The sequence below is a fragment of the Puma concolor genome, unplaced genomic scaffold (genome assembly GCF_028749965.1).
Source record: "Puma concolor isolate L17-30 unplaced genomic scaffold, mPumCon1.1.hap2 unalloc_scaffold_24, whole genome shotgun sequence".
Lineage (NCBI taxonomy): Eukaryota > Metazoa > Chordata > Mammalia > Carnivora > Felidae > Puma > Puma concolor.
The window spans coordinates 327,110-348,293 of record NW_028240230.1 but is presented as its reverse complement, the minus strand read 5'-3'; the positions used below and the strand labels follow the sequence as shown (position 1 = coordinate 348,293).

General features: G+C 41.4%; 1 protein-coding gene across 2 annotated transcripts in view; it reads right to left on the bottom strand.

The window, feature by feature from the left end:
* Nucleotides 1-1,694: 1,694 nt before the first annotated feature.
* Nucleotides 1,695-21,184, bottom strand: part of LOC147571499 (leucine-rich repeat-containing protein 37A2-like) — a 28,306-nt gene continuing 8,816 nt past the window's right edge. The window contains exons 2-8 of one of the 2 annotated variants that reach the window (XM_086696326.1): nt 19,736-19,807; nt 19,097-19,172; nt 8,019-8,123; nt 3,794-3,843; nt 2,202-2,256; nt 1,980-2,122; nt 1,695-1,878 (exon numbers count right to left, since the gene is read on the bottom strand). In XM_086696326.1, the coding sequence (XP_086552452.1) occupies nt 2,006-2,122; nt 2,202-2,256; nt 3,794-3,843; nt 8,019-8,123; nt 19,097-19,172; nt 19,736-19,807 (475 nt within the window). In that variant the 3' untranslated portion in view covers nt 1,695-1,878; nt 1,980-2,005. Of the gene's footprint in view, nt 1,879-1,979; nt 2,123-2,201; nt 2,257-3,793; nt 3,844-8,018; nt 8,124-8,504; nt 9,925-19,096; nt 19,173-19,735; nt 19,808-21,184 lie in introns of those variants that run through there. The other variant, XM_086696325.1, reaches the window with a different exon arrangement.

Sequence of the window (21,184 nt, the reverse complement as noted above, 5' to 3'; positions counted from 1 at the left end):
GCTGGGGGAACGGGAGCAGGCACCCGGAGAACAGGTGTCCTTGCCCAGCAGCAGCAAACTAATAGAGCCAAAGAGGCACTGATGGGCCAATCACTCCGCTTGGAACCGTTCCTACCAACCCTGCCAAATCTGCTGGGCTGTGCCCCAGTCCTACTGTCCCCTCGGGGGACTCTGTTGGTGGCCAGCGGTTGGTGCCATATTCCATCACCTATCGCTAAGCCACCAGCATTTATTTGGGGGCATGTAAAGAGATTGTCAGGGGCGCCTGGGTGGCTCAGTCGGTTAAGCATCCGACTCTTGATTTCAGCTCAGGCTGTGATCTCACGGTCGTAAGATCGAGTCCCTCGCATCGGGTTCCACACTGAGCACGGAGCCCGCTTGGGGCTCTTTCTCTCCCTCTCTCTCTGCCCCTCCCCCCTTGCTCTCTTTCAAAATAAACAGACATTAAGAAAAGAGATGATCAAACCTTGTTCGTTCAGGATTTCTTTTATTCACTACTGTATTTTGACTCTGACGTCCTTTTTCTAAAATCTGTCATTCATTTACTCAGAAAGTATAGATGACTTCATTATTTTTAATGTTTATCTATTTTTGAGAGACAGTGTGTGAGCTGGGGGGAGGGACAGAGAGAAAGGGAGACGGAGGATCTGAAGTGGGCTCTGTGCTGACAGCAGAGAGCCCAATGCAGGGCTCAAACTCCCACACCATGAGGTCATGACCTGAGCCAAAGTCGGATGCTCAACGGACGGAGCCACCCAGGCACCCCGACTCCTCCCAACATCCCAAATGTGACTGGTTAACGCCCTCCTCTGCAGAAGTGGAGGGATGTTTGCGTCTTCTGCACGTTGTGCTGCATTATCTCTTGGAATCGTGCAGCCCTGATCCGAGCTGGGTAGGAAAGCAGTGGTAGGTGCGGTGCTGGGCTGAACTGGAGAGAGCCCAGCCGCACGCATCCGACCCTCAGTGGGGTCAGCAGAGGCTAGTGTGGTACAGGTGAACAGGAAGTGCCCCCACCAATAAGTTTTCTGAAATAAAGGCCTGAGCAGGGCAGTCCTGGGTGATTACTGCTCTCACACATTCTTTACTCTAACCCTCCAGCATCTCCCTGCTAGCTCTCTGAGGGTGGGGACTTTTTTTTTTTTTAAAGAAAACAAACACAAAAACCCAATGGGAATTGTCTACTAGCTTGTAAGGTTGAGGAACACCCTACTTCCCGCTACACATTTTGTGTCTGAGTTTGAGCTCTTGGGAAGACAGACAGGCCTCAGCCCGACAGTGGAGGTAGGCTCAGCGATCCAAATACTCTGGCAACCCCAAAGACCTCACGGAGGGGCCAGAAAGAGATGATCCTCTACGGGCAGGGGGTCAAGCGCGTTGTGAGTAACTGGTATTTGGTGAGCCAGGGGAGAGAGCACCAGAATAAGCTGTGAATGAACTTAATAGTCTAAGCCCCTTAAAGATATGTTGTCCGGTTTCCAGAGACTGACTGTATCAGGGAAATGAGGGAAAGACGCCCCATTCACCCTACTTTGCCCATTTGTGTCTTGCGGAAATCCTGGCTACCACGAGGGACTCTGGCTTCAGTCCTGCTTCTCTCGCCCGTGGCCCCTGTTGTCTGTAGATAAATTCTGAACTGTTTACGTTTTAGTTCCTTACCACGTGGCTAGAATTGGTTATGGATTTATACATTTCAATATGAGAAGAAAAAGTATTTTATAAGCAATGCTGAGAAGCGAGTATCGGAAAGTAAACTTTGTAGGTGGCCTGAGGCAGGACGGCGTTCACTCTGTGACAACCTCACATAGTGTCTCACTCTCGTCACCCAGCTCTTCAGTAGTGGAATCTGTGGCCTTCTCTGCTGTGGCTTTGCCAGGCTCCCTGGGAAAAGGAGAAGAATGCCAAGGCTTTGACTCTCGAAAGGAACAATTCAACTCTTCATAATTGCCTCATTTTAGAGAAAATCTTCCCCAATCACGTACCCTAGTTCCATGTGGAAAATCTCATCTTAATGAGAAGAATCCTTGTCGTGTAGCTTCTGTGCCATGTTTTTCTTGCGTGTGGCATTGAGAGGTCTGTACATGTCCCTAAGCCAAAGTGGCCGCCTTCTCCAGAAAAAGCCCTCCTAGAAAACAGAAAGGACAATGTTAGGTCCGTTTCCCCTGCCTTCTCCAGCCACGGTACTTTATCCTCCTCAGATTTACCTGACTGTCACTTTCCTTTGAGCATCTCTTACGCAGCAGAGATCCAAAGAAGCCCCTTGAAGGAAACACACACACAGACAATTAGTGATTCGTACCATTTTCCATGCCTCTCACAATGTATTTCTCCAGTCTTATTAGCAAGCAAAATCAACACAGACCTGGGATCTCAGAAATAATTCCATACATGCTGGGCTTTCAGAATTGTCCTGTGTCTGTCCATAATGGCCCCACAGTGTCCCTGGGAGACCTTTGCATGTAACTTGACATGAAGTATAGGCAGGATTTTCACCCTGCTCCCCTTCTGGCCCTTGGCCAAGTGCCCTTGTGCAGTCAACAAACTGGGTGACCACACGGCAGAAGCACCTAACTCTCTCCAGAAGCATTTTACATCCGTCCCCGCCAGGCTTAGCCTCCCAGGCATCATTTGCTGGCGGGTGGGGAGGTGTTTCCATTTTCCTAGCTGCTTTACCTTACGAGATGAATCGCACCGAGTGAATGCCTGAGTCCAACCAGCAGTTATCTAGCTCACTGACTGTCACACTGCAGGCAGATGAGGGAGTGGGTCGTGAAATCACCTTAAAACACACGGCTAGCGCTAAAACACAAAATACTCTTTTTGCATACAAACGGAATAGGGGGTACCTGGGTGGCTCAGTCAGGTGAGCAGCCCAAGTCTTGATTTTGCCTCAAGTGATGATCTCACAGATTGTGACATTGAGCCCTGTGTCTGGCTCTGTGCTGATAGTGTAGAACCTGCTTGGGATTCTCTCTCCCTCTCTCTCTCTCTCTCTCCCTCTCTCTGCTCCCCCCCCCCAAATAAATAATAAACTCAAACAGAACAGAAAGAATCAGAGTGTATGGTAAGTTTGTTTTAGAAGGGACTTATGTCTATACGGTATGTGTGCACTGAGTTGTGACATAAAATGCAGTTCACAGCCCAAGAACAGTGTAGTCAGAGACATGCCCAACTGGAAAGGAACCATCTTCTTTCTGGTTCTAGTGGTACTAGTGATACAACCGTCCGGCAAGACATCTTCCTTTTCTCCTTCTCCATCTCATTATTATAAAAGGAAGAGATAAATGATTATCTAAGGTCTCTCCCAGTTCAAATTCTATTGGGTCTGGATAAAGGGAATGGAGAGCGGGGCCTCGAAAACCAGAAGGAGGAAGAAGGAAGTCTCCCCCCCACTCTATAGGACGGACTCATGTATTCCACCTTCCATCATGCTTGAAGACTAGCCCCTTCACCCCACGACTTTTGGCCCTCCCTATCCCTTCTCCAGAGCCTCTGAGAAGGTCTGTGGCCAGGCCCGATGCCCACCGCCAGCAGCAACGGGTCTGAACATTTCCACCCCCATCCCCCCATGATCTTTCTTTAAAGGTCTAGTGAGCAGGTGCTCTGTGCCAGTCCCATTCTAACTCGGGTTTGGCTGGGCAGCTAACTTTGCTGGATCCAGGCAAAGCATTAGGCCAAATATGTATTCTTTCTGCCTTTGGTGATTTCCTGGCTGTAAAACAAGGGGATTGAAATAGATGAGTTTGAAAATCTAGTTCTAAAATTCTACTGTAACGATTGCCAGACTAATATTTACCTTGAGCTTCCTTCTTTACCTTCCTTGGCTGCTGCTCTATGAGAATAAATCTGTTTTGGAAGAAAACATGATCACAGTTACCCATCACAATAACCACTCCCTCCAAATCTTTATTCATTCCTTTGCATTTTAGGTCTTCTCTACCCAGTGAGAGGATAACTTTTCCTAGGACAGGAATTTGTTTAATAGTCCTTTGACTCTTCAATAACACCTAACTTGTGTGCAGCTGGTAATACGTTTTACTGACTGTCTCAGATAACATTCGACAGATAATTCCTAATAAAAATTCTTGGGAGGAGGAAAAGAAAAGTGTCTACCAGAAACCTAAACAGCAGCACTGTTTTAAAGTCAAGGACAAGAGTAGGATGTGTGTTATCACTGCTTCTATTCATTGGTGTTGAGGAGGTCCTAACTGATGCACTGGGAAAAAATGGAGTGGTGGAAAGGAAGAACTAAGACGTATTTGCATACGAAATTACAGACAAACTAAAAGGCCCAAGAGAATCAACTAAAATTTTATTGGAAGAAATATGAGAATTCAGTAAGATGGCTAGATATAAAATCAAGAGATCAACATGTAAACCTCAATGACTTTCCTATGTTCCATAAATAATTAATCAAAAAACGGAAGAATTATCCCATTTACAATGATCAATAAAAAGGCATAAAGTACCTAGGAATAAACTTAGCAAAGAATGGGTAAGACCTATGAGATGAAAACACTAAAGCTCTTCTGAAGGACATTAAGAAGAAACGAATACATGATGTGAGACACTATTTTCCCAGAATAGTGTAAAGATGTCAGTTCCCTTCAAATTAACCTACAAAGTCAAGGCAATCCCATTCAAATCCCAAGACAGTTTTTTAAACAAAAACTGGCCAGCTGACATTTGGTAGAGAAAATGTGCAAGCATAGCTACAAACTGTATGAAAAAGAAGATCACAGAGCAGACATTAAAATACGTTCTTACGGAGCAACTGCAGTTAAGTATGTAGCGTGATACTGATACAGGAAAAGAAAACCAGATTGATAGAATAGAGTCCAGATAAAAATAGTATTTTAGATCCATGAAGAAAGAATGAACCATTCAATAAAAGATTTTAAAGTAACTGGATCTTTACGTAAGGGAAAAAAGTTAGATCCCCTACCTCGACCGTACCAAAACACCACACAGATTCCATACAGATTAAAAATAAATAAATCACAACAAATATTATAAGAGTACAGAAGAAAATATCAGAGACTGTTTTTATACCATGAGGCGAAAAGGCCTTGTTAACAAGACCCATGTCCCATAAGCCATGAGGCAGATATGGTGACGGACTGTCCACACCCTCCTGTTCATCGTAGTCCTTGCCCCCTTGATCCCCTGGATTGTTTGTCCTCTTCCTGTTGATTTATAAAACTCTCTTCATATGAGATATATTCATCCTTTCAAGGGCTTTCACTGAATTTCAATGTTTCAAATATTTGTCAGTGTTTTTATCGTGAAGGAGACGGAACCGTGGGATAGGAGACAGGCTGACTGCAGGCACAGCTGGGTTCTGCTTTGGGTTTTGCCACAGGGGCCTTAAGCTGATCCCCTTCTATGTATGAAAGAAGGATGGTGATATCATCCTCACAGGACTGTGGGGATTAAATCAGATGTCTGGTTTATTCCAAGCATAAATCAGACAAGACGATCAAATCTATCAAATGTTTCTGCATGTGGTATCAGGTCACAAAGCTTTTTCTCACCACAAGATCATAAAAGTATTGATTCTATTTTCTTCTAATACTTGGGCGGGTTCTTGTTTCTCTTTTTTTACATTGACTGAAATATGTTTTTTTAAGGTGAGAAATAGGGATCTGTTGTTATTTTCCTCCCAAATAATTAAGCAGTTGTTCTACTACCACTTATTTATTTTCGTCCACTGATTTGAATACTAAAAGGTAACATTTCAATGTTTATTTATTTTTGAGAGTGACAGAGAGAGAGAGTAAGAGTGAGAGAGGGGCAAAGAGAGAGAGAGACACACACAGAATCCAGAGCAGGCTCCAGGTTCTGAGCTGTCAGCACAGAGCCCAACACAGGGCTCGAACTCCTGAACCATGAAATTATGACCTGAGCCAAAGTAGGACGCTTAACCAACTGAGCCACCCAGGCGCCTCTAAAAGGTAACATTTCAAAAGTCCTAGTCACCCACGGATCTGTCTATTGCTGGACTCTGTAGGCTACTTCACATAAATATTAGGTTGCATTATTCCTCCTTGTGAAATTGACACAATGCCTCATCTCTTCCTTTGAACATCATTATTGTCCACTACAGGAAAAAAACTGCATGGTCTCTGACCTCAAAAAGTGTATCATCTAAGTAGGGAGAGGAAATAATGAAACCACATAAAAAAATATACACACAAGGTTAAACCACATAGGAATTTAAAACAGCAATAGGAGTTTATAGAACTTCCCCAAAAGCAAAAGGCTGCAGGCCACCTCAAGATGCAGAGTACTGACTGGACAATGGCCAATGATTTCTCTTCCCAGAGGTCATGGTAAGCTGACCCCACGCTAGTTCCTAGGCTCTTAGGCTGAGAAATCAGACCCTGATCTCATCAAGAGAGAACGCACTTCTTTCTACATGGAGGCAATATCACCTCACCAATGTCACAGGATTGATCAAAATCAGAATGTCAGGTCAAGACTTGACAATAAGGAAAACATCCGTTCCATAGATAGGGCATCTGTGTCTACATGATTGGGCATTACCTCCTGTGGAGACAGGCCTCTGTGGCACGCTGAAGTATAATCAGAAGGCTATTTGGTGAGAAGAGAAGTGGAAGAAAAGTAATTAGCTGAATCCAGTGTTTAATGGAAAGGACTGAGGTAGCTAGATCCATCCATCTGCCCCGCGGGCACAGCCCGGCTGGTGGGCCTGACTCTCATCTGCTGCCTGAGGTGCCATCTCTACTCTTAGGCAAGGCTAGGTGGGCACTGCCCATGTTGGTCTCTTCCTCACCATTTCTATGCCTTTACTACTGACCAACCCTCCAGAAGACAGACATGTTTCTCCTTAGCAGTTAATACATCCAGTCAGGCTTTACTCGAGTCTGAGAGACCAGGAAGCCTTACATATCTCTGCTCTGATCCATGACCTTGATATTTCTCTCTTGAGGAGCTGCCTTTTAACAAACTGTTTAGCATATTTTTGTTATCAGGGGAGGGGAATGCGTCACTGTAGACCCTAAGAAATGGTGACAATCTCACAGAAGGACTAGGTCCAGGAGTATTACAGTATTCGGGGAAGGCTTTGTGAAGAAAGATGAACTCGAGTTGGCTTTTGAAGGCTCATGGGACTTCCACCAGCAGAGTGAAATAAAGGAATTTCAAGTGGGCAAAGTCACCAACAAAAGTAGGAATGGGCATGGTCTGACTAGGGGATGGTGGGGGGCTGCTTTGGCTGAAATGGAGGGTTGCCATGACAGATGGCAATATATATATATGTATATATATATATATATATATACATATATATATATATACATATACATATATATATAATAAGCATATGTATATTTGAATAAATATATTGAATATATATTCAATTCATACATAATTGAATAAAAGGTAAACAGGCAAGCTCCAGGAATAGGCAACTGTAATTATGACAAGCTTTGAGTAGCCTGATGCAGGATTTTAGCTGCAGGGTTTTAACTGAACCTGTCTACACAATGCCTTGCGAAGTGGAGGAGAGAGCTGTAGGTACATCTAATTAATCAACAAGATGACACTTTTATCTCTAAGCCATGCCCTTTCTTCCGAGATGACTGATAGCTCCATGAAGGTGAAGACTATTTCTCTCTCACCATTTTAGCCAACGAGGAAAGAAATCAGTGGTAGGAGGAGGATGACTGGTGAGTGCATCGAATCGACATAATTTTTTTGAGTTGAAGAAATTTTACTATCGTGTCAACTGTGGCCTTCTTAGACCTAATGTCTCAGAACAAGCTAATGGCTTGTTATCTTGGTTACAATCCACAGATGTCTCCCGGCAGTGGGGTTCCTTTTAAAATCCCTGGAATATACTTTGCAATGAAAGGACAAAGCCTATCTCCTTCCTCCAGACTGAAGAGGGATATCAGGTCGTGATAGGTGGGAGTGGCTTTGATTTTCAGTTTGTGGGTTCTGAATCTATTATAAAGAAGGAATATAGTCTGGGAATCTGAATTAATTGTTGTCCTTACCTCAATGAGACAGAAAACTATGATCAAAATCATCACTACTACAGTCACAGATATTGCCAAGATGAGTTTGTTGTTATAGCCATAGCCTGGAACTTCTTTTGTGAGCTAAAAAAAGGGAAAGAACAATGTTTTTAGAAAACAGAGATAGGATGAAAGTTAACTATTCTTTAACGACTCTAAAACCCCATTCTTTCCGATGAATCGCTTATAGGTTCTTAAGGAATATACCAAATCTAATGTGATATGTAATCTTAATCATTAGCATTTTCTTCAAGAATTTATGTATCTTGTATGTTAGGTCCTCTTTTTGTCTACTCTGGGAACAGCGGCACTCTTTCCTGAATGAGCAAAGTGGCAGATCACTGCCTTAGGCAAAATTATGTGGCCAAGACAAGACCCGGACTAGGAGCCCCTGGTCCTTGTGCTTGGGTCCATGTCCTAAACCACCTAAATGTCGAGACCCCACATTTTGGGATTTATCCTCACCTCCCTTGACTCCTGCCCTCTCTGTTCACTCTGGACTTCTGTGCTCTCACTGATATAGTTCTCATTTTCCCATTGGTCCGTATCCCACTCTGCCTTGGACACCTTTACTTTTTGCTGCTCGCTGAGAAGCTTCATCAGGAGGCCTGTTCTGGAGATGAGCTTGGCACAGGCCAGCTGCATGTGGGTCTCAGAGCAGTCCATTTTCAAAGTCCGGATAACATGAGAAATGAGGCTTCTCACGTCATTGTTGGGGATGAGGGACTGTAGCTGCTGGTTTAACGGAATTTCAAACAGATCACCTTTGACACAGTGAAGCCTGTGGCTTTTGGGGGCAAGCCAGTGCCCGCATTGTGGTATTCCCATTGTGTATCATTGGTTTGTTTAACGGTCGGCATAGAGTTGTCTGCAGTAACAGTAGAATTAGCAGTGGAAAGATTCTTACGGTTTGTGAATTCAGGGAGGGTTTGTGCTGGCACAGTAGTGTTTCCTGTAGAAATATTTTCGTCAGAAACATTTTGGGCAGTAGCGTTCTCTGCAGTAGTGTTTTCTCTGTAAGTTCCTGAAGGAGCAAATAATTCTGGAAAAGGATTTTTCTGAGGACTCAGTTCTCCCGGAGATGAAAAATCCTCTCGTGAAGGGGAATTTATGAGGCTCCTGACTGCAGAGGATGGAGGCCTCTTTGCAAGCAGCTGTCTATTACTGAGTGAACTTTCCTTTCTGGACTTTCGATTCAGTTTGGCCTAGGGTGTTCTGTGGACCACATGGGAGCGACTTTTATGGAAGCGGTGTGTTTTTCTGGGGTGTGAGGCTGGCCCGAAAGCCTTCATATTTCTAACTCTAGCATTTGCATCTTCTAAAACAAAAACGCTGTACATGAAGTCTTTTGATTTTTTTTTTCACGTCAGGTGGGGATTTTGGAGCGGGGGTGGCAGAAGGCCTGCCCAAAGAGTATTGCTTCAGGAAAGAAGAGACCGCTGCCTTGTGCTCCTCTACGAACGAAGGCTCTGTATTGAAGGAGCTTCCCATTAATTTGCTGGGCCTGTGCGCCACGTGAAGCTCCCCTGGGGATGGTCTCCTGAGCCTTCTTTCCTTGGCCATGTTCTCCACAGACGGCTGGGCGTTCTGTTTCCTCTGGATGTTCTGACGTCTCAGTTCTTTTAAGTGCCTTTTCCGTATGCCCTTTGGGCCCTTGATGACCTTGTTCACTCTCAGGAACTTTTTCCCCACACTCTCAACCTCGTCTAGGCTCTTCTCCTGCGGTTGGGCAGTTTCCAATTTCTTTGGAAAGATTTGACATTTAAACTTGGGACCTAATCACTTAGATTCCACCTACACCTGCCTAAATAACCCAGAAAGCCGCCAGAGGATTAGCAGAACGGAGTCTCCGGAGCCAAGCGCAGATGAGAGGCCCACAGAAGAGGGGCCCCTCCTGAAGTGGATCACCTAAGGAGAAGCGAGCTAAGCCTGCCCCTCCTGCCCACCCCAGCTAATACGCCTACCCACGTTGCCTACCCACCCCAGCTAATACGCCAGATCCCCAGCATCACAAGCCTGGCAGTGTGCAAGTAGCCCAGATGGGCCACGCCACCCTACAGTGAATCCCGCCCCTAGGAGAGGAGAAGAGAAGGCACACACCAGTCTGACTGTGGCCCCAGCGGTGGGCTGGGGGCAGACATCAGGTCGGACTGCGGCCCCGCCCACCAACTCCAGTTATACACCACAGCACAGGGGAAGCGCCCTGCAGGTCCTCACCACTCCAGGGACTACCCAAAATGACCAAGCGGAAGAATTCCCCTCAGAAGCATCTCCAGGAAATAACAACAGCTAATGAACTGATCAAAAAGGATTTAAATAATATAACAGAAAGTGAATTTAGAATAATAGTCATAAAATTAATCGCTGGGCTTGCAAACAGTATGGAGGACAGCAGAGAATCTCTTGCTACAGAGATCAAGGGACTAAGGAACAGTCACGAGGAGCTGAAAAGCGCTTTAAACGAAATGCAAAACAAAATGGAAACGACGACAGCTCGGATTGAAGAGGCAGAGGAGAGAATAGGTGAACTAGAGGATAAAGTTATGGAAAAAGAGGAAGCTGAGAGAAAGAGAGATAAAAAAATCCAGGAGTATGAGGGGAAAATTAGAGAACTGAGCGATACACTAAAAAGAAATAATATACGCATAATTGGTATCCCAGAGGAGGAAGAGAGAGGGAAAGGTGCTGAAGGGGTACTTGAAGAAATTATAACTGAGAACTTCCCTGAACTGGGGAAGGAAAAAGGCATTGAAATCCAAGAGGCACAGAGAACTCCCTTCAGACGTAACTTGAATCGATCTTCTGCACGACATATCATAGTGAAACTGGCAAAATACAAGGATAAAGAGAAAATTCTGAAAGCAGCAAGGGATAAACGTGCCCTCACATATAAAGGGAGACCTATAAGACTCGTGACTGATCTCTCTTTTGAAACTTGGCAGGCCAGAAAGAATTGGCACGAGATCTTCAGTGTGCTAAACAGAAAAAGTATGCAGCCGAGAATCCTTTATCCAGCAAGTCTGTCATTTAGAATAGAAGGAGAGATAAAGGTCTTCCCAAACAAACAAAAACTGAAGGAATTTGTCACCACTAAACCAGCCCTACAAGAGATCCTAAGGGGGACCCTGTGAGACAAAGTACCAGAGACATCGCTACAAGCATAAAACATACAGACATCACAATGACTCTAAACCCGTATCTTTCTATAATAACACTGAATGTAAATGGATTAAATGCGCCAACCAAAAGACATAGGGTATCAGAATGGATAAAAAAACAAGACCCATCTATTTGCTGTCTACAAGAGACTCATTTTAGACCTGAGGACACCTTTAAATTGAGAGTGAGGGGATGGAGAACTATTTATCATGCTACTGGAAGCCAAAAGAAAGCTGGAGTAGCCATACTTGTATCAGACAAACTAGACTTTAAATTAAAGGCTGTAACAAGAGATGAAGAAGGGCATTATATAATAATTACAGGGTCTATCCATCAGGAAGAGCTAACAATTATAAATGTCTATGCGCCGAATACCGGAGCCCCCAAATATATAAAACAATTACTCATAAACATAAGCAACCTTATTGATAAGAATGTGGTAATTGCAGGGAACTTTAACACTCCACTTACAGAAATGGATAGATCATCTAGACACACGGTCAATAAAGAAACAAGGGCCCTGAATGAGACATTGGATCAGATGGACTTGACAGATTATTTAGAACTCTGCATCCCAAAGCAACAGAATATACTTTCTTCTCGAGTGCACATGCAACATTCTCCAAGATAGATCATATACTGGGTCACAAAACAGCCCTTCATAAGTTTACAAGAATTGAAATTATACCATGCATACTTTCAGACCACAATGCTATGAAGCTTGAAATCAACCACAGGAAAAAGTCTGGAAAACCTCCAAAAGCATGGAGGTTAAAGAACACCCTACTAAAGAATGTGTGGGTCAGCCAGGCAATTAGAGAAGAAAGTAAAAAATATATGGAAACAAGCGAAAATGAAAATACAACAATCCAAACGCTTTGGGACGCAGCGAAGGCAGTCCTGAGAGGAAAATACATTGCAATCCAGGCCTATCTCAAGAAACAAGAAAAATCCCAAATACATAATCTAACAGCACACCTAAAGGAAATAGAAGCAGAACAGCGAAGGCAGCCTAAACCCAGCAGAAGAAGAGAAATAATAAAGATCAGAGCAGAAATAAACAATAGAGAGTCTAAAAAAACTGTAGAGCAGATCAACGAAACCAAGAGTTGGTTTTTTGAAAAAATAAACAAAATTGACAAACCTCTAGCCAGGCTTCTCAAAAAGAAAAGGGAGATGACCCAAATAGATAAAATCATGAATGAAAATGGAATTATTACAACCAATCCCTCAGAGATACAAACAATTATCAGGGAATACTATGAAAAATTATATGCCAACAAATTGGGCAACCTGGAAGAAATGGACAAATTCCTAAACACCCACACTCTTCCAAAACTCAATCAGGAGGAAATAGAAAGCTTGAGCAGACCCATAACCAGCAAAGAAATTGAATCGGTTATCAAAAATCTCCCAACAAATAAGAGTCCAGGACCAGACGGCTTCCCAGGGGAGTTCTACCAGACGTTTAAAGCAGAGATAATACCTATCCTTCTCAAGCTATTCCAAAAAATAGAAGGGGAAGGAAAACTTCCAGACTCATTCTATGAAGCCAGTATTACTTTGATTCCTAAACCAGACAGAGACCCAGTAAAAAAAGAGAACTACAGGCCAATATCCCTGATGAATATGGATGCAAAAATTCTCAATAAGATACTGGCAAATCGAATTCAACGGCATATAAAAAGAATTATTCACCATGACCAAGTGGGATTCATTCCTGGGGTGCAGGGCTGGTTCAACACTCGCAAATCAATCAACGTGATACATCACATTAACAAAAAAAAAAAAAAGAGAAGAACCATATGATCCTGTCAATCGATGCAGAAAAGGCCTTTGACAAAATCCAGCACCCTTTTTTAATAAAAACCCTTGAGACAGTCGGGATGGAAGGAACATACTTAAAGATCATAAAAGCCATTTATGAAAAGCCCACAGCTAACATCATCCTCAACGGGGAAAAACTAGAGCTTTTTCCCTGAGATCAGGAACACGACAGGGATGCCCACTCTCACCGCTGTTGTTTAACATAGTGCTGGAAGTTCTAGCATCAGCAATCAGACAACAAAAGGAAATCAAAGGCATCAAAATTGGCAAAGATGAAGTCAAGCTTTCGCTTTTTGCAGATGACATGATATTATACATGGAAAATCCGATAGACTCCACCAAAGTCTGCTAGAACTGATACATGAATTCAGCAAAGTTGCAGGATACAAAATCAATGTACAGAAATCAGTTGCATTCTTATACACTAACAATGAAGCAACAGAGAGACAAATAAAGAAACTGATCCCATTCACAATTGCAGCAAGAAGCATAAAATACCTAGGAATAAATCTAACCAAAGATGTAAAAGATCTGCATGCTGAAAACTATAGGAAACTTATGAAGGTAATTGAAGATTTAAAGAAATGGAAAGACATTCCCTGCTCATGGATTGGAAGAATAAATATTGTCAAAATGTCCATACTACCCAAAGCTATCTACACATTCAATGCAATCCCAATCAAAATTGCACCAGCATTCTTCTCGAAACTAGAACAAGCAATCCTAAAATTCATATGGAACCACAAAAGGCCCCGAATAGCCAAAGTAATTTTGAAGAAGAAGACCAAAGCAGGAGGCACCACAATCCCAGACTTTAGCCTCTACTACAAAGCTGTCATCATCAAGACAGCATGGTATTGGCACAAAAACAGACACATAGACCAATGGAATAGAATAGAAACCCCAGAACTAGACCCACAAACGTATGGCCAACTCATCTTTGACAAAGCAGGAAAGAACATCCAATGGAAAAAAGACAGTCTCTTTAACAAATGGTGCTGGGAGAACTGGACAGCAACATGCAGAAGAATGAAACTAGACCACTTTCTCACACCATTCACAAAAATAAACTTAAAATGGATAAAGGACCTGAATGGGAGACAGGAAACCATCAAAACCTTAGAGGAGAAAGCAGGAAAAGACCTCTCTGACCTCAGCCGTAGCAATCTCTTACTCGACACATCCCCAAAGGCAAGGGAATTAAAAGCAAAAGTGAATTACTGGGACCTTATGAAGATAAAACGCTTCTGCACAGCAAAGGAAACAACCAACAAAACTAAAAGGCAACCAACGGAATGGGAAAAGATATTTGCAAATGACATATCGGACAAAGGGCTAGTATCCAAAATCTATAAAGAGCTCACCAAACTCCACACCCGAAAAGCAAATAACCCAGTGAAGAAATGGGCAGAAAACATGAATAGACACTTCTCTAAAGAAGACATCCGGATGGCCAACAGGCACATGAAAAGATGTTCAACGTCGCTCCTTATCAGGGAAATACAAATCAAAACCACACTCAGATATCACCTCACGCCAGTCAGAGTGGCCAAAATGAACAAATCGGGAGACTGTAGATGCTGGAGAGGATGTGGAGAAACGGGAACCCTCTTGCACTGTTGGTGGGAATGCAAATTGGTGCAGCCGCTCTGGAAAGCAGTGTGGAGGTTCCTCAGAAAATTAAAAATAGACCTACCCTATGACCCAGCAATAGCACTGCTAGGAATTTATCCAAGGGATACAGGAGTACTGATGCATAGGGGCACTTGTACCCCAATGTTTATAGCAGCACTCTCAACAATAGCCAAATGATGGAAAGAGCCTAAATGTCCATCAACTGATGAATGGATAAAGAAATTGTGGTTTATATACACAATGGAATACTACGTGGCAATGAGAAAAAATGAAATATGGCCTTTTGTAGCAACGTGGATGGAACTGGAGAGTGTGATGCTAAGTGAAATAAGCCATACAGAGAAAGACAGATACCATATGATTTCACTCTTATGTGGATCCTGAGAAACTTAACAGAAACCCATGGGGGAGGGGAAGGAAAAAAAAAAAAAAAGAGGTTAGAGTGGGAGAGAGCCAAAGCATAAGAGACTGTTAAAAACTGAGAACAAACTGAGGGTTGATGGGGGGTGGGAGGGAGGGGAGGGTGGGTGATGGGTATTGAGGAGGGCACCTTTTGGGATGAGCACTGGGTGTTGTATGGAAACCAATTTGACAATAAATTTCATATATTAAAAAAATAAATAAATAAAAAATAAAATATAAAACAAGGTAAAAAATAAACAAAAAATAAACAAAAAACCAAATGAATGAATAAACAACAACAAAAAAGAGAAAACACTTGTAAATATGGAGAACAAACTAGGGATATGGACAAAATGAGTGAAAAGGGTTAAGAGGTACAAACTTGCAGTTATAAAATAAATAAGTCACCAGATGAAAAGTACAGCATAGGGAATATCGTCAATAATACTGTAATATACTTATTGTGGTGAGCATTTCATAATGTATATAAAAGATCACTGTGTTGTACACCTGAAACTAATTTAATATTACATGATCTATATATACTTCAATAAAAGAGATAATTGAGGGGCACCCAGGTGGCTCAGTCAGTTAAGCATCTGACTTCAGCTCAGGTCATGATCTCATAGTCTGTGATTTCAGGCCCCACATCAGGCTCTGTGTCTACAGCTCAGAGCCTGGAGCCTGCTTCAGATTCTGTGTCTCCCTCTCTCTCTGCCCCTCCCCCACTTGCACTCTGTCTCTCTCAAAAATAAAAAATAAAAAAAGATAATTGACTATTTAAACAAAAAAAATAATATGGTGTGCTAAAAGTAAAACGTATGAAAACAATAGCACAAAGGTCAGGAGGGGAACAATGGAAGTACACTATTTATTGTAAGGTTCTTATACTATTCATGAAATCATATCATATCATTTGAAGATAGACTGTGATAAGTTAAACATGAACACTACAAACCATTAAACAGCTACTAAAATAACAAAACCTGAGTTGTAACTATTTATCCCCCCACCAAAAAATAATAAAACGTACTAAATCAACCCAAGAGCAGGAAGAAAAAGAAAAAGAAAAGAAACAAAGAACAGATGGGATACATAGAAAGAGTAGACAGTAGCTTTAAATGTAATCCTATAAATAATTACATTAACTATAAATGGTGCAATCACCTAATTAAAAGATAGAGTTGTCATACTGGATAAAAAAGCAAAAGCCAACTATATGCTGTCTATAAGATTCATCTTCAATACAAAGATATAAGTAGGTTAAAAATATGGAAGAAATTATGCTTTGCTAACACTAATCAAACGAAACCTTGAGTGGCTATATTTACTATAGGACAAAGTCAATTTCAAAGCGAAGATATTACCAGGGATAAATGAGGTTATTCCATTGTGATAGAAATGTCAACTAATAGAAAAGACATAACTTAAAAATTTATGTATCTGATAATAGAACTTCCAAATATATTAAGGAGAATAGGAAAGAGAGACACAAAAGTACACAATTATAGTTGGAGATTTCAATATCCCTCTCTCAATAATTGACAGAAAAAATATATAGAAAATGAGTAATGATACATCAGACTTGAAAAATACTACCAACCTACTTGACCTAGTTGACATTTATAGAATACTCCACACCAAATCAGCAGACTACATATTTTTTTTCAAGTGGGCACATAATATTTATCAAAATAGACCATATTCTCATCTATTACCAGAATTCATTGGCTATAAAACAAGCCTCAATAAATTTAAAAGGATTTCAGTCATCCAACATATTGTTCTGTGACCACAATGGAATTAAATAACAAATTAACAGATCTGTAAAATCTCCAAATATTTAGAAACTAACCAACACACTCCTAAGGAACCCTATTGGTCAAATAAGTCAAAATGGATATTAAAAACGATTTTGTACCGACTGAAACTGAAAACACATGTCAACATGTGGGATGTTGCTCATATAGTATTCATCTTCCCCAGTGTCCACTTTTTTTTTTTTAAGTTTTTTTTTTTTTAACGTTTATTTATTATTTTTGGGACAGAGAGAGACAGAGCATGAACGGGGGAGGGGCAGAGAGAGAGGGAGACACAGAATCGGAAACAGGCTCCAGGCTCCGAGCCATCAGCGCAGAGCCCGACGCGGGGCTCAAACTCACGGACCGCGAGATCGTGACCTGGCTGAAGTCGGACGCTTAACCGACTGCGCCACCCAGGCGCCCCCCCCCCCCCCCCAGTGTCCACTTTGAAGAAACTAGAAAAAGAAAAGGAAATTCATCACTGAGTAAGGAGAGAAAATGGAATGATGAAGATCAAAGCAGAAATTTTTAAAAAGGAAAACAAAAATAGAGAAGTCAGTGTAATGAAAAGGCACTTTTTAGAGAAGATAAGTAAAACTGATAAACTTCTGGCCAGATTTATCAAGAAAAGACAAGAGAAGACACAAATTATCAATATCAAAAATGAGAGGAATGACATCACTACAATTCTACAGATACTAAAAGGATAATAAGGGAACATTATAAAATACTTTATGTCAATAACTTCAAGATGAAATAGATTCCCTGAAAGACATGAACTACTCCAAAAAATAAGTATGTAATTTAAGTAGCACTATTACAAAAATAAAATCTGTAGTTTAACACTTTCTCACAAAGAAAGCTTCAAGCCCACATGGCTTCACTGGTGAATTCTAGCAAACATTTAAGGAAAACACAATGCCAATTCTGCACAAACTGTACTAGAGAATTGAAGAGAGGGGACTACTTCCCAACTCAATTTTAAGGCCAACATTCACCTTATGAAAAATAGATCAAGACATTAGAAGAAAGGATAGATAGAAGATCTCATATACTGCAGGCTGGAATGCAAAATGGTACATCCACTTTAGAAAACAGGTAAGCAGTTTCTTAAACAGTTAAATATACACTTAGCATATGATGTAGCAATCCTGCCATTAGGTATTTTACCCCCTCCCCCCCCTCCCCCAATGAAAACATATGCTCATACGAAGACCTGCATGTAAGTGTTTTAAGCAACTTTATTCATAAAGGCCAAAAAGCTAGAAACAACTCAAATGCCCATTAACTGATGAACGCATAAACAAACTGGTATATCCTCACAACTGCAATACTACTCGGCAATAAAAAGGAAATGAACTACTGACATGTGCAAACACATGGATGAGTCTCTGGGGTGCCTGGGTGGCTCAGTCAGATAAGTGACCGACTTTGGCTCAGGCCATGATCTCATGTTCCGCAGGTTCATGCCCTGTATTGGGCTCTGCGCTGACAGAGCCTGGAGCCTGCTTCGGGTTCTGTGTGTGTCTGTCTGTCTGTCTCTCTCTCTCTCTCTCTCTCTCCCCCTCTCCTGCTTATGCTCTCTGTTTCTCAAAAATAAATAAACGTTAAAAAAGTTAAAAAAACACATGGATGAATCTCAAAAGGATTATGCTGAAAGGAACCAATCACAGAAGACTGCATACTGTATGATTTCATTTATTTATTTTTTTTAATGTTCATTTATTTTTGAGAGAGAGAGAGAGATGGAGGGCAAATGGGGAAGGGGTAGAGAGACAGGGAGACACAGAATCCGAAGCAGGCTCCAGGCTCTGAGCTGTCAGGACAGAGTCCGATGCAGGGCTTGAACTCACGAACCGCGAGATCATGACCTGAGCTGAAGTCGGACGCTTAACTGCCCGAGCCACCCAGGTGCCCCTTGTATGATTTCATTTATAAGACACTGTGGAGAAGGCAAAACTATAGGGACAAAAATTAGGTTGGTGGTTGCCAGGGCTGGTGGTGACAAAAGGGGATTGGCTGCAAAGGCACATAGGGGCCTTTTGGGGTGACAGAAATGGTCTACGTCTCAAATGTGGTGGTGCTTACATAACTACACGTTTGTCAAAACTCATCAAACTGTACGCTTAAAAAGAGTAAATTTTATACCTCAATAAATCTGACTTAAGAAGACAATAAAACAAATCTAAATCAACAACTAAGTGAAAATACACATAAGAAAAATCAACTTACAGTGTTTCCAAATTCAAGGGTCATCATGAGGATGCTCTCAACTGTTGTAAGTGACACCTGTGTTGATCCCATGTCTCTGAAGGAGAAAGCCCAAACATGCGTGATTTGAACCCAAGGATAAAAATTCTGTACCTAAAAAGATACTTAACAACATGTGGTTACTTCGATTCTGGCTTCTTTGTCAAGTCAGCTCAAGAGTTTTCTTGCTATGGACAATAATTTCAGAAAACTCCCAATGAAGACATTTTATGTGCATCATCAAATTAATCACCTTGGTGCTCAACAGTACAATCCTTTTTACTCTTATCCTCATTTTCATTCTCAATTGCATCCACCTCTCTTGATTAGTCTTTTTTTCTTTTAATATACACCTTACTCCACTTTCCACTTTGAGATAAATGGTATTTCTACCTACATCTGCAAGTCCCATGTCTCTTATGTGTTCTTCACTACTACGCCTTCCTCTGCAGGCTATCTTGCCCATATACGTTTTTTCTTTGCTAATAATGCTTATTTCAATAACCCAGTTAATACTTAAATTAGGACTTTTTAACCAAAACGCAAAATACTTAATCTTTTGATGACAACAAAAAAGATCAGAAATCATCTCATGAGCCATGAGATTGTTGCAATACTTACAAATATTTTAATGCTGGCAACTTAAAAAGATAGGAATCTTCAACAGCTGACAGAGGGTTACGGCTGATAATTCTGAAAAATGCAATGGAATTAAAATGATCTGCATTTCCAGTAATGACTACCATGAAAGTTTATGTTCATTTTGGGGGTATGGAACTGGAAGGTTAAAACTAATCATTTTCTGCCTTTGCCTATAAATCACCCTTAGAATCTGTAAAGCACTCTTCCTTTGGGAACTACCCAGCTCTCTGGACGATAAAGTGGAGAACAGAAAGAGAAAAAAAAATTTTTTTTTTTTTTTTTTTTTTTTTTTTTACGTGGACAGCAAAGCAAAGATATGCCAAAGAACTTTTTGGGCTGAAAACCCTAGAAGTGACTATGCTGGTAGGAAGCCCAGGCTCTGTAGGAAATACTGTTTCTAGTGTCCTCTATAATTCTAGGTGCTTTTCCTTTATCTCTAGAAATGTAAAAAATTCCACAGTTTAAAACACCCGGTTAAAGACAAAAATAGGACCAATTCCTCAGTTTGGGGGCTAAAGACAAAGGGATTAATCTAAGAGGAAATGGTGAAAGCTATACCCCCACCATGTGTATTCATTCTCCTATGACAGCCTTTGTTAGGTGGCATATGATCCCGTTTCCTTATCCATCTCCTGGACTGCCAGCTCCCTGAGGGCAGGGACCATACTCTATTGTCATTTTTGTCCCTGTGCCTGACAGAGTGCTTGTTATTTACTAGTTACTTAGTGAAGGCTTGTTGAATAAATAACATTTTGTCACTGCTTGACACAAGTTTTTATTCCAAAATGCTGAGTAGATTTTCTTCTCAGTTCTTTACAGCAAAAATAAAGTGAAGGAAACAGGAAGAAAGAAAAGAAAATCTGCCTTTAGGTTGACTCTGCTCAAGAATCATCACTGTACTTTTGCAAAATTATAAGGATAATCATCACAACCGATACTATTGAGCTATAGGGCATCTGTGATCAGCATTTCACATTTAAACCTCACAATAACCTTATGTGATAGACACATCATTACCCCATTTTACAAGTGAGGAAACTGAAGTACAGAGAGGTTGTATAATTTGTCCCAGTTTGTCAAGCCAGTCAAGAAGCAGAGATGGAATCTGAACTCAGTTCTGACTCCAAAGCCTGTATTTAAATTGTATGAAAAAAAGGGGGTTTAAAATAGCCGTTACCTTAAACTTAACTTTGAGAGCATTAAATATAGAAACACTTTGCTGAACTTCATCTCTCCATCTGGGAGAGCTTCTCTAAGAATTACATTTTCTACTTTTATTCCTTTCCTCTAATCATCTCCCATGATTAAGTATTTAATTAGCCTGTGATCATTGAGACTTTAGAGATTTCATTTCTTATTTTTTTATTCTATTTTTTGAGAGAGAGAGTACAAGAGTATGAGTGCAGGAGAGGCAGAGGAAGAGAGAGA